The 13,375-nt window shown below is 33.2% G+C and overlaps 1 protein-coding gene across 1 annotated transcript in view; it reads left to right on the top strand.

Annotated features, from left to right (window-relative positions):
* Positions 1-1,414: 1,414 nt before the first annotated feature.
* LOC106467188 (histone acetyltransferase KAT6B-like) overlaps positions 1,415-13,375 on the top strand; it is a 24,139-nt gene continuing 12,178 nt past the window's right edge. The window contains exons 1-4 of the mRNA XM_022395317.1: positions 1,415-2,237; positions 7,012-7,162; positions 7,344-7,459; positions 10,897-10,978. Of these exons, the coding sequence (XP_022251025.1) occupies positions 1,566-2,237; positions 7,012-7,162; positions 7,344-7,459; positions 10,897-10,978 (1,021 nt within the window). The 5' untranslated portion in view covers positions 1,415-1,565. The remainder of the gene's footprint in view (positions 2,238-7,011; positions 7,163-7,343; positions 7,460-10,896; positions 10,979-13,375) is intronic.

The raw sequence follows: 13,375 nt of genomic DNA, 5'->3' as shown, positions 1-13,375 counted from the left end.
GTGTAGTGTGTCACCGTATAATGTCCACAACAAAGTGTAGTGACGTATAATGTGTCACCATACATTACTCACGGAAGTGTTGTAGATGTAGTGCCTCGCTGAACAGTGTTAATAGCAATACTGCAGCAAGGTGTAACGTGTCATATTACACACAGTAGTGTGTAGTCACAATAAGTACTCACGTGTTGCAGTGTGTCACTGCACATTATTCGCAGCAATGTTGCAGAATGTATGGTGTATCACCAAACATTTCTTGTTGTAATGTTCTCGTGACGTGTGGTATATCACCGAAAAGTACATATAACTTTTTATAGCGTTAACGGAATTCCATAGTGATTCGTCTTTTGGGAGATTAATGAAGTTTGTATTAACCCACCCCTCTCTCCACAACTGTTTTTAGTCTCACAAAGGACGAGCAGTCTCTTGAGCAAACACTTTATATTTCTGTTCGACTTGTATAATGGCAGCATATCGTTGTATACGATATATAACCGCACTTCCTTCTCTCTCGTTTTATTTCACAAACTTGAGCAGCTAGAAAATCCTTCAAAACTTTCTTAATAGCCAAAATTATAGGCTTAGTCTTTTTTATCACGCTCAGTTTATACGGCCCCCACTGGCACAGCGGCATGTCTGTGGACTTACAATGCTAGAAACTAGGTTTCGATACCCGTGGTGAGCAGAGCACAAATAGCCCATTGTGGAGCTTTGTGCTTAACTTAAAACAAACATAAACGCAATTTATGTTATTTGTTTTTGTAATTACTTGGATAATTATTCAAATTTTCGAGCAGCAAGAATGTAGACTTAAGGTAACCCTAATAAAGAGAGAGAAGGACATGGTCATGGAATAACAAAGATGCAATCCTGCATAAGAAAAAATGGCGACCTCAAACATATTTTCGTCGAACGCAGGGCTTGTTGTTTTTTTGTGTTTTTTTTGGCAAATGTCTTTTAAATGTAATATCTGGTTGTAAATTATGCACAATGACAATAAAAAAAATTCCATTACTGCAAAAAAATAAATAAAAAATTATGCGAGGATTTATAAGAAATATTATGCTCAGATTCAAAATATACAATTGTTTGTTAGTATTATTGCTTTGTTCCTAAAAACAATATATTCGTTAAATGCTACTGACTCGCATTATCACTTGCCTTTTATTTATTGGTTAGTGCTCACTAAATATTCACAGTGGATGATAAACCTTATAGATTACGTAAGAAATTTCTTTGTCAAAATTCGCGTATTATTATAGTATTGTTTGAAATCACTAACCCATCTGGCAACTATAATTCAGTTTAGCACCGAAGCTCCAGAGTCTGGCACACAGCGCACGTTAGAAGCTCCCAGAGTTCTATGCGAGACATCCCTGTGCGCATGTGCAACTCGTAATTCCGCTGCTGACTCCCTTGTTCGGCCGTATTTGCTCCGTTGCTCCACTTAGCCCACATATAACGAAGTCGTGTTTGTGCGTGTGTTACTGAGTTAAAGTAGACTTTGTGAGCAGCTGACACTCTTCGATACAGTGTTTTCAAACGAGTATATAAGAATTGATAATAATATGAGTGGATTTAAATATAAAGATCTGATTCTGAACGCTATTGATCAACTGCACGAAAGAAAAGCGCGGCCTGATTCCGAACGAATTTGCCATATACTGGAAAAGAAAAATGGTGTAAATTCTCAAACGATTAAGACAGAATTACAGAAACTCGTGGATGCTCGAATTGTTGTTAAAGTGGAATATAAAGGTAATGTTAGTTATCGGAACGCGGCAAAATGGGCCCGTAACAACAGAATCTTTATGAACGGTCACATGCTATACTGGGACGGTGTGAGAAAGGCAGTGACTGAGGCATTCAATGAAATTATTGCTTGTCGGGAGAATTTTACTAATCTCGGTGTGTCTAGGGAAGAAATAGAAAGTTATCTAAGCAACAAAAAAACCTGTATGTTTAATAAACTTTCGAGTAAAGGACTTGATATTTTTTTAAAGAGTGAGGTAGATACTGGAAGAATAAAAAAATTAGCATCAGGGAATTTTTTGTTGAACCAGATACAGGAAAATGGTGAAATTAAATCAAGATTTAGGCTTGCCAAAAGTGGTACAGAATCTTTAAACGTCCCTTTGCAAGAAAAGAGAAAAAATAACCCGAAAAAGCGAAAGATAGGGGCCCTGAACGCAGCTCACATCAAACAAACAGTTTCTTTAAGTAGAAGAGGTCGTCGAAAGGTTTGTAAAACTAAAATGATGATATTTTTAAAATCCCACATTAAAATATCCAGTGTAGTCCTGGATAATAATCAAAGTAACAATTACATTAACAAATATTAGTTATCAATGCCGTTTTCAATTAGTTATTTATTTCTATGTAAATAAAGTAAAAAAAACAACAAAAAACTTTCCACTATTTTGTAACTATATATTTTTATGTACATATATTAAACACACAAACCTTATTAAAAGTAAATTACAAAGCCCCGTGTTCGTGTTAAACGAGCTATATTTTTTCACCATTCATTGTTTTGAAGGAGGAAAAAAGTGTAATGTTTGTGATCTGGAATACACATACATACGAGTTCAAAATTGTTATTGATAAAACTCAATTAATCCATTAAAAGTGAACGAAAATAGCCTACACCACTGTATCCTATCTCTCATTGCAAACAGTGTCAGAAGGGAATAGCTAGCTTTTCATACTGCGTAAACTCAAAATTTAAAAGCAGTAACATCAATATTACTTGAAAGGCACTTGAATTACTAAATATTTTGTAAATAAACTTCTCTTTCTGGAATTTTCAACGTCTAGTATTCCTTTGCAAAATATTATTTCCAATCAAGTCGACATCTTAGAGATGCCAGAAGGATTCAACTTAAGATTACACTCATATATCGTGTATATCATCAAGGTTTTCTTCTAGTTCCTCGTGCAACACTAAAATATCGCCCCTCCCCCCAGTGGCACAGCGGCATGTCTGCGGACTTACAACGCTAGAATCCGGGTTTCGATACCCGTGGTGGGCAGAGCACAGATAGCCCATTGTGTAGCATTGTGCTTAATTACAAACAAACAAACAAATTAGAATATCGGGAAAAACTGGACCCAACAATTCAGAAATGAAAGCTACACAGTAGTCTATGAACACCAAGTACTATTATCTGGAAATTAAAATTAATTGAATGCTGTTAAATACTGTCACCATGGCAATTGCAGTTCACTCTGGAATTCTAATACACCGACATTAAAGTGGAGAATTAATTCAAGTAAAATTATATTTGATTCCTTTGCGATTGCGCACATTCTTACGTTTTATGAGCAAAGTTTTGGTAATTTTTTTTTTCAAATCTTAAACAATTATGTCGTATATTTTGATGAAGTAAGCGTAACATCTTTTATTTCTTGGAGACATATTTTATGAACTGTTGAAATATAAATATTTGTTGGTTTTTACGTATTTTTAACCTAGATATTTTGTTGTTTTTTCCATTTCGTTTAATGTTTTTGATATAATACATATTCTCATAGCTTTACCTATTATATTTCAAAACTTAAATCATGCTTCTATATATTTACAGTGTATAGTCATCAGTCAGAATTAAGGAATAATGGCAAAGATTTCAAGTCCACATTATTTTTTATCATGATTAAACAAGACATTTCGTTTTTACAAACTCCTACGCTGGAGCTTTATAAACTAACTTTCAAGTTGGATTATGGAACTTGATGGCACACGGGACGTTATTTAAACGCAAATATCAGCCCAATAGAAGACATTGAAATTGGCTTTCTTTTAAAATTGAAAAATAAAAACGAAATGACACTGAACATTTTCTAGCAATATACTTATATACTTTTTATCGATGTTGGATGCTATTACCCAGTTCAAAATAACGTAGAAAATAATTTTAAGACGTTCGGGCAAAACCTCAAACATGAGAAGAATGTCGAACGTGTAATAACTTTAACGAAACCGTTACATTCTCTTTGATTTAGTGTTGGATAAAGAAGATTACTGAAGCTTTCAGCCTTTTGAGCTGCCAATAAATTGTGAATACTGCGTTTAGCGCTGTTTTGATCAGCAACGCACGATTGTGAATTAAAAATCAGTTATGTCAGTAGATATAAGAATATTAGACTTTTTGTGTTTTTTAAATCGTTTCTCGTTGCTGTTGTTTATCACCGTCAAATCGTTCAAAAATATATTACTGATTACTATTTTTCATAATAAATTAAACAGTTTGCAAAAATGGTTTGTCTTTATGTTCAGGGTCAAATTAAAAAATGAAAAACCTTTAACGTATCTGTTCTACGCTTTTTGGGTAGCTCCAGCGTAACAGTGTAGCAGTGTGGGTCTTGAACTGTTTCTACAGTTATCTGTTGTTATTCTAGAGTCGTATTTTTTTATGTATAATGGTTGAATTTGCTTTGAGTGTCACCAAATTTTGATTTTTTCTAAGTTTTTTGTTTGTTTTTCAATTTCGTACAAAACTATTCGACGGATATCTGTACTAGCCTTCCCTAATTTTGGAGTGATAGACTAGAGGGAAGGCAAGTACTCAACACCACCGAACGCCAATGTTTTCTACGTGAAAGGGTAACATAAAAAAACAAAGAAAAAACCGTTGTTTCCCCTAGCTACTTTTCTTACCACTGGTTGCCCCCAGTGGTACAGCTGTATGTCTGCGGACTTACAACGCTAGAATCCAGGTTTCGATACCTGTGGTGGGAAGAGCACAGATAACCCATTGTGTAGCTTTGTGCTTAATTACAAACAAACAAACAAACTTAACACTGAGCAAAATACTTAAATGTCCTATACAAACGACCTCAGGCTATCCATCAATTGCAAGAATATGGAAAATGTTATTAAGTGTAAGTGTATTTGATATGGTGCCTCAAAAATTTCCGCCACTCGTTTATGTTATTCTGATGGTTTATTCTACAAAATATGGGGTTTCGATACCCGCGGTGGACAAGGCACAGATAGCCCATTGTGTAGCTTTGCGCTTAACAACAACAATTTATGTTATCTGCGCAATGCTCGTAATGAAGGTTATAAACGTGAGGGTGATTTTTAGGCTGATCTATGTATGTAGATTGGTTTTATAAGAAGTTAATATACATAAACATCAGTGGGAACGTTAATTAGTTCTGGTTAAAAATAAAAAAAGTAAATAAGACAAGAAACTCGTGAATCAAATAATAAGTAGTACGAGTTTTGTTCGTTAGTTCGAAGAGATTAATAATGTTAAAAAGTCTCTTATGGGCTGTTCTGATATCAGTTCAACCATCAGTTTCTGTTGCTGAAAAGGACAAACTGATACATTGTTTATAAAGTTTTTTACTATAGCAGGGAAGATAACCGAAAGAAACTATAAAACTTAAACTATGATATGGCTTCAACTTGAGAATTTATTCGTGTGTCTCAAATCATAATCCTATTTACTAGAAACGGAAGTAAATATATTTGTAAACCTGTTTGGAGATAAGTCACTTGTCTGCGATTGGCCCCTTGAAATGTAGAAAATTGGAAATTAAGAATATATCTTTACTTTCTGAACACGCTGGACAAGCAATGAAAGAAATCCGTTGTGACGAAGATAAAAAGTTCTCAAAAGTAAATAAGAAAACGGTATTTATGTTTATATCTTTTTGACGATTTATTGTGTATGATAACTGCATTCAAAGATTATATTTTTTCTTTGTGATGGCAATAATGTTTACTAACGGTAGATAATAAACATGACTATAGCAACTAGTAACTGAATGTGCTGCTTTTTACTTACCATCAGTCGGATAGCGCCAACCCGTTAATAGTGTAATCTTCATCATTTTTACAAGTTAGCAGGGTTTGCACGGATGTGGGGTAAAAAATTAGTAAACATTGTATTATAACATATGTTCATTTAATCTAATTAAAATAAACTAATATTTTTGTTTAATATAAGAAATGGCTGTCTTTAGAAATATTTTTAAAACAGCAAATTGTAGAGAAACGTTTTAAATTAAATAGATCTTAAAATTAAACTGCAGAACTTAGGACTGGACTAATTATGAAATAATATTTTAAAACCCTATATTTAGAAATATAATTTAAAAAGTTTCTTTGACATGTGGCAAAATTCTTAGTATTAGAGGAAAATGATAGAGAGATCCAAAAATTGAATATGTCACTTATATTAGTCTTCGTTAATTTGCATCGCTTATATTGAAGTTATGAGAATAATAATTAAAAGTTTAAGTAATTGTTGTTACTATTTGCATACGATCTTCGTTATTAGGCTAGCAGTGCCGGCTATGACGTTTACGCTAAAGCTTGTGAAACGCGATGTTTTTAGGTGGTAAATGTGATGATATTTTTCTAGAACAGCTTCAGAGCCAAATGCTATACAGTTATAATGAACCACTGATCTGTTTTGCTTCAAAATTTCGTGCATAGCTCCCTAACTTTGATCTGATAGACTACAGGGAAGGCAAGCTAGTCAATAGCACCTATAGCAACAACATGTTATATATCAAGAACCTTCAAATTCTCAGGCCTGACACACGAATCCCAGGCCACACGCGGTTCAGTGTCTTTGATAAAAATACTCACTGTTTATTCCGTAAATTTGATCACCAAGAGACAATTGTCTTTGATGAGAATACCCACTGGTTTAGCTTATAAGTTGGATCGTCAGGAGATAACAGCCACTTATAAAAATACGGTTTAGTCTGTACATTGGATCACTTGGAATCAACTATCATTAATAAAAATACTCCGAGGTTTGTTTATCAGTACTCTAGATCACCTGGAAGCAGATTTATGTACAGCTTGTTATTGCTTATTCTGCTTGTTCACACTTTGTATTTTATTCTATAGTTTTCTTCTGCAGAAGTTCATAACCTGATCATCCTTTGATTTGTTTATGGTGATTCTAATTCTTTACTTTTTTCTTAAGTTTTCAGTTATTGTTATCATGTTAAAATTTGTATTAATGTTCTATATTTTCATCAATATTACAGAAGTTTAAGAAAAACCCAGGTCCAGATTTCTTGCCTTGGTCTGAATTTGAAAAAACAGATGACTTGTGTGACTTCTGCCAACAAACATCTTCTTCCAATCGTCTTGGAAATCCAGAAGAACTGCTTATTTGTAAAGACTGCTCCGCCAAAGGTGAAATTAAATATGAGATGACCATTCTCTTAGGAAAACAGAGCAGACAGTGCTAGAAAAATTTACCCTTACTTTGACTACTCTCATAATTGATCTCTTAACTTTTTACATTTACAGTCAAGCCATAATTTTTCATTAACAATAAGATTGATTCTGTCTAATTTCTGATGTTTTTATACAGCACATCCAAGCTGTATGCAGTATGGGGAAAAATTAACTGCAAAGTGTAGAGAATATCCTTGGCAGTGTATAGACTGTAAGAGATGCGTGTTTTGTGATCAGTCTGATGATGATGGGGTAAGTTATTTTATCCTGTTGATAAAATAAATCTTAGAGGTACATTGCTCTCTGGTGTTTTTGAATACATCAGCTGACAAAAAAAGTCTTCTTATTCTGTCATTGAAGGACTAATCACTTGCATTTTCCTGATATGGGAAGGTTTCGTGTTATGGAGAAAATTATATTTAGCTTTGTTGGTAGGAAGCTGTATACATAGTTCCCTGTATTTAAGATGTAAATGCTTGTTTTAAAAGTTTACTGTGCCATAACCTAAGTATTACTTTGTTGTCTAAAGTGAGTTTCACTGATACTAAATTATGTAAACCTAATAAACAGGAAGTAGATGAATACATTGGTAGTAAACTCTGCCTGTTGTATGCGTTATAGAGTTACCTAAACCTAATAAACAGGATGTAAATTAATAGATTGTTAGCAACACATGTCTGTTGAATGTGTTAATAAACTACTTAAACCTAATAAACAGGAAGTAGATGAATAGTTTGGTAGCAAACTGTGTCTGTTGTATGTGTTAAGTTACTTAAACCTAATAAATAGGATGTAAATTAACAGATTGTTAGCAACACATGTTTGTTGAATGTGTTAATAAACTACCTAAACCTAATAAACAGGAAGTAGATGAATAGTTTGGTAGCAACACATGTCTGTTGAATGTGTTAATAAACTACCTAAACCTAATAAACAGGAAGTAGATGAATAGTTTGGTAGCAACACATGTCTGTTGAATGTGTCATTAAACTACCTAAACCTAATAAACAGGAAGTAGATGAATAGATTGGTAGTAAACTGTGTCTGTTGTATGTGTTATAGAGTTACCTAAACCTAATAAACAGGAAGTAGATGAATATATCATTAGCAAGCTGTATTTGTTGTATGTGTTATTAGATTATATAAATCCAATAAACAGGAAGTAAATGATAACCCTTTTTTCATGTTAAAAATAAAAGTTAATTTTATTGTACTGATAATATTTTATCACATGTAATTTTAGGAATCGTTGTAAAATATTTTAGTATAGGAGTATTTTGTTTTTTGGCTTAAGATGTGTTTGGTATTATGATATTTTATAGGGTGTTTAATCTGTCGACCTTCACTAATTCAACAAAAATAGAGTACACATCAGATGACCTCTGCTTATAGTAACCTTGAATGTAAATAAACTAATTATTTAAAACATTATGGAAAACTTCCATTATAATTTTGTTCTAAATGATTGAAGAAAGAAATGTTTTATATCACATCAAATGTTATAATTTTTTACTTGTTTTAAGTTCTAATACTTGTTAGAACCAATGCATTAACAAAGGTGAAAGCAGCATTTTAGGGATTTGTCATATAATTCATTCAGGTTCTATGAAAAAGATAAAGAATCTGATGTAATTAAGTTTGCTTTTTAGCAATTACTTTGATTAGATTATGAGATCATAAACAGATAATGGTGAATATATGGCAATTGAGTATTTAGCTATTTTTCTGTGTAATTTGGTCTTCAGAGTTACTGTAATTAACAGTTGAAATATTATGTTAAAATCCATGTTCTGTGTGGAGATGAACTTGACCTTTCATTTACATGTAGTGTACAAAGATATACCTTGTTACACATGTGGCATTCTCTGCATAATGTTGTTAATGTAGGCTTGCCAGTATCAATTACATAATGTACCATTGCCCAATCAAAAGTTCTAAGAATTTGGTGCTAATAATTAGATTTCATTATGGAATTTGTAATGTAATCAGGGGTGAATTTTTTCTGGTACTTACCAGAACTTAGCACATGTTCTTTTTCGGAGTTCCAAGTGGAGTAACACTATTTTATTTGGAAGCTAGTATCAAGTTCTGTTATTTTTGTTGTACTTCTTTGTAGTTTAATTTAAATATTGCATGGAGAGGTATCATTAACTTGCAGAAAAATTGTTACTCCATGTGCTGTGAGGTCAGGTCCTGGCAGAAGTGTGTCCATACTTCTTTAAGGAGAGGTCAGATCGTGGCAGAAGTGTGTCCATACTTCTTTAAGGAAAGGTCAGATCCTGGCAGAAGTGCATCCATACTTCTTTAAGGAGAGGTCAGATCCTGGCAGAAGTGTGTCCATACTTCTTTAAGGAGAGGTCAGGTACTGACAGAAGTGTGTCCATACTTCTTTAAGGAGAGGTCAGGTCCTGGCAGAAGTGTGTCCATACTTCTTTAAGGAGAGGTCAGGTACTGACAGAAGTGTGCCTATACTTCTTTAAAAAGAGGTCAGATCCTGGTAGAAGTGTGTCCATACGTCTTTAAGGAGAGGTCGGGTCCTGACAGAAGTGTGTCCATACTTTAAGGAGAGGTCAGGTCCTGGCAGAAGTGTGTCTATACTTCTTTAAGGAGAGGTCGGGTCCTGACAGAAGTGTGTCCATACTTTAAGGAGAGGTCAGGTCCTGGCAGAAGTGTGTCTATACTTCTTTAAGGAGAGGTCAGATCCTGGCAGAAGTGTGTCCATACTTCTTTAAGGAGAGGTCAGATCCTGGCAGAAGTGTGTCCATACTTCTTTAAGGAGAGGGCAGGTCCTGGCAGTAGTAAGTACCCATACCTCTTTAAGGAGAGGTCAGGTCCTGGTAGGGGTGAGTACCCATCCTTTTTTAAAGAGACTTTCACCAAAGGTACTCCATATACTATAAGTTCAAGTCTGGCAGAAGTGAATGCCCATACTTCTTCAAGGAGAAGTCAGGTCCTGGTAGTAGTGAGTACCCATATTTCTTAAAGGAAAGGTCAGGTCCTGGCAGAGGTGAGTTTTGCAGAGGTCATAGTTCATATCAACATTATATAAACTCTGTGGAGGTCAAAGTTATTGTCAGATTAATGAAATCATTTTTGCAGAGGTCACAACACATACTATTATAAAATGAAAAGCATATTATGGATGCTGTAACTTAAAACTATAATGTCAGCAGTTTTTAACACTTTACACATTTATTGTCTTATACAGTGCTCGATCAATAGTTTAAAACATATATCCCATCCAAAATCTTTAGAATGGTGCTCATGCTTAAGTATTGACTGTACTCATTGTTAAAAATAAACATGGCCAATTACTCCAGAAAACAGCTATTTTTATTTAAATCAACATTTTACCATTACGGCTTCATTGGGACAAACAAAACGCTTGATACCAAAGAAAAAGTTAGCATCTTGTTTGCCCCGATGCAAAATGTAGACTTAAATAAAAAAAGTTGTTTTCTGGATTAATATGTCATGTTTTAACAATAAATATAACTCTCCAGTTTGCACTACAAACTTTAAACTGTCATATTAAACTTTATGTTAGGAGGGGGACGATTGAACATTTGAACTACAGTGTTCACCCGTGGATGTTCGACAACTTGTGCATTTCCTGAAATAGCCAATTTAATTTCTGGATTGCACTGTTATATGCTATTAAATCAAATGTACCTTTTCTCGCTCACCAGGACTCCATGCTGTTTTGTGATGGCTGTGATAAAGGGTACCACATGGTTTGTCATGTTCCTGCACTTACTGAGAAGCCAGGGGGTAAGAACTTTACAAGTGTATTGTTTGTGTCACAGTGTTTGTATTGTATACATCACAATATTTCTTATTATATAAAAAAATAGATTTAAGCTATTTTAACTCTACAGATAGAGAGGTGAATTATACAATAAATAGTTTAAGAGAACAGAATTAAATAAGGTTAAGAGAAGATAAAAGAGACCACATGCTCTGTGTAAATACAATCACATAGTGCTTTTTTCTTCTATCATTGAGAATGCATTGTAAGACAGTTTTTACTTAAACAGCACAAGAGAAAATTGTGTTGAAAGAAACTGAAATAGAATTACATAAAAAATATACACTCTCATGGTTTAAAAATTGATTTTTTTTCTTGCGTGTATTTGTTAACAAGATGTAAATATAAGTATTTGAAGATAAAATTACTTTTCTAAACTAAATACATTACAATAAGGATCAGGGTTTCTCTAACTTGCCAGCAAGGATAGTGATCCCAGTGTAATAGCTTGTCCAAAACTAAATACATTACAATAAGGATCAGGATTTCTCTAACTTGCGAGCAAGGATAGTGATCCCAGTGTAATAGCTTGTCCAAAAATATATACATTACAATAAAGATCAGGATTTCTCTAACAAACCAGCAAGGACAGTGATCCCAGTGTAATAGCTTGTCCAAAACTAAATACATTACAATAAAGATCAGGGTTTCTCTAACAAACCAGCAAGGATAGTGATCCCAGTGTAGTATAGCTTGGCTAAAGGAAATACATTACAATTACAATAAATATAAGGATTTCTGTAACACACCAGCAAAGGTAGTGATCCCAGTGTAATAGCTTATCTAAAACTACTTACATAGGATAGATGTTTCTTTAATATACAGTTGAAACATATAGGTTACATGTTTATTTTAACAGACAGTTCAAGTGTATATGGTATATGTTTCTTTATTAGAGAGTTGAAAGATATAGGGTAGGTGTTTCTTTAATATAGACAGTTTAAACAAAAAGGGTGTATGTTTCTTTATAAGAGAGTTGAAACACAAACGGTAGATGTAGAGAGTTGAAAGATATAGGGTAGATGTTTCTTTAATACAGAGAGTTGAAAGATATAGGGTAGGTGTTTCTTTAATATAGACAGTTAATTTAAACAAAAAGGGTAGATGTTTCTTTAATACAGAGAGTTGAAACACAAACGGTAGATGTAGAGAGTTGAAAGATATAGGGTAGATGTTTCTTTAATACAGAGAGTTGAAAGATATAGGGTAGATGTTTCTTTAATACAGAGAGTTGAAAGATATAGGGTAGATGTTTCTTCAATATACAGTTGAAAGATATAGGGTAGATATTTCTTTAATACAGAGAGTTGAAAGATATAGGGTAGATGTTTCTTTAATACAGAGAGTTGAAAGATATAGGGTAGATGTTTCTTCAATATACAGTTGAAAGATATAGGGTAGATGTTTCTTCAATATACAGTTGAAAGATATAGGGTAGATGTTTCTTTAATAGAGAATTGAAACATATAAGGTAAAAGTTTCATTAATAGAGAGTTGAAAGATATAGGGTAAAGATTTCTTTTAACAGACAGTTTGAACATATATGGTATATGTTTCTTTATAAGAGAGTTGAAACACATATGGTAGATGTAGATAGTTGAAAGATATAGGGTAGATGTTTGTTTAATAGATAGTTTGAGCATACAAGTTGGATGTTTCTCTAATAGAGAGTTGAAAGATATAGGTTAGAAGTATCTTTAATGTAGAGTTGAAAAATATATGGTAGATGTTTATTCATTAGAGACTTGAAACATATGGGGGTAGATTTGTCTTCAGTAGATAGTTAAAATTTATAGGATATATTTTTGTTTAGTAGATAGTTGAATCATATAAGATAGATGTTTCTTTAATATAGAGTTGAAAAAGATAGGGCAGATGTTTCTTTAATATAGATAGTATAAACAAAAAGGATGTATGTTTCTTTATATGTTTATTTGATAGACAGTTTAAAGATATAGGGTAGACTTTTCATAATAGAGAGTTGAAACAGATAGGGTAGCTTATTCTTTAATATGGTGTTGAAACATATATAGTAGATGTTTCTTCAATAGAGAGTTGAAGCATATATGCTGGATGTTTCCTTAATAGAGATTTCAAAGATATATGGTGGATGTTTCTTTAATAGAAAGTTGAAAACATAGAGTATATGTTTCTTTAGTAGATAGTTTAAACACATAGGGTATATGTTTCTTTAGAAGATAGTTTAAACACATAGAGTAGATAATGCTTGGAGATGGCTTGAATGGGTAATGAACAAAAACTTTAATATAAGTTTAACATAACAGCAAATGTACAACGTTTCAATAAGGTTCTGTCATCATCAGGCACTTGTACTTGTCCCTGATGATGACAGAACCTTA

This window comes from Limulus polyphemus, unplaced genomic scaffold, assembly GCF_000517525.1.
Source record: "Limulus polyphemus unplaced genomic scaffold, Limulus_polyphemus-2.1.2 Scaffold2522, whole genome shotgun sequence".
Lineage (NCBI taxonomy): Eukaryota > Metazoa > Arthropoda > Merostomata > Xiphosura > Limulidae > Limulus > Limulus polyphemus.
Note: the sequence above shows the minus strand (reverse complement) of the source record. Positions and strands in the feature narration are given on the sequence as shown.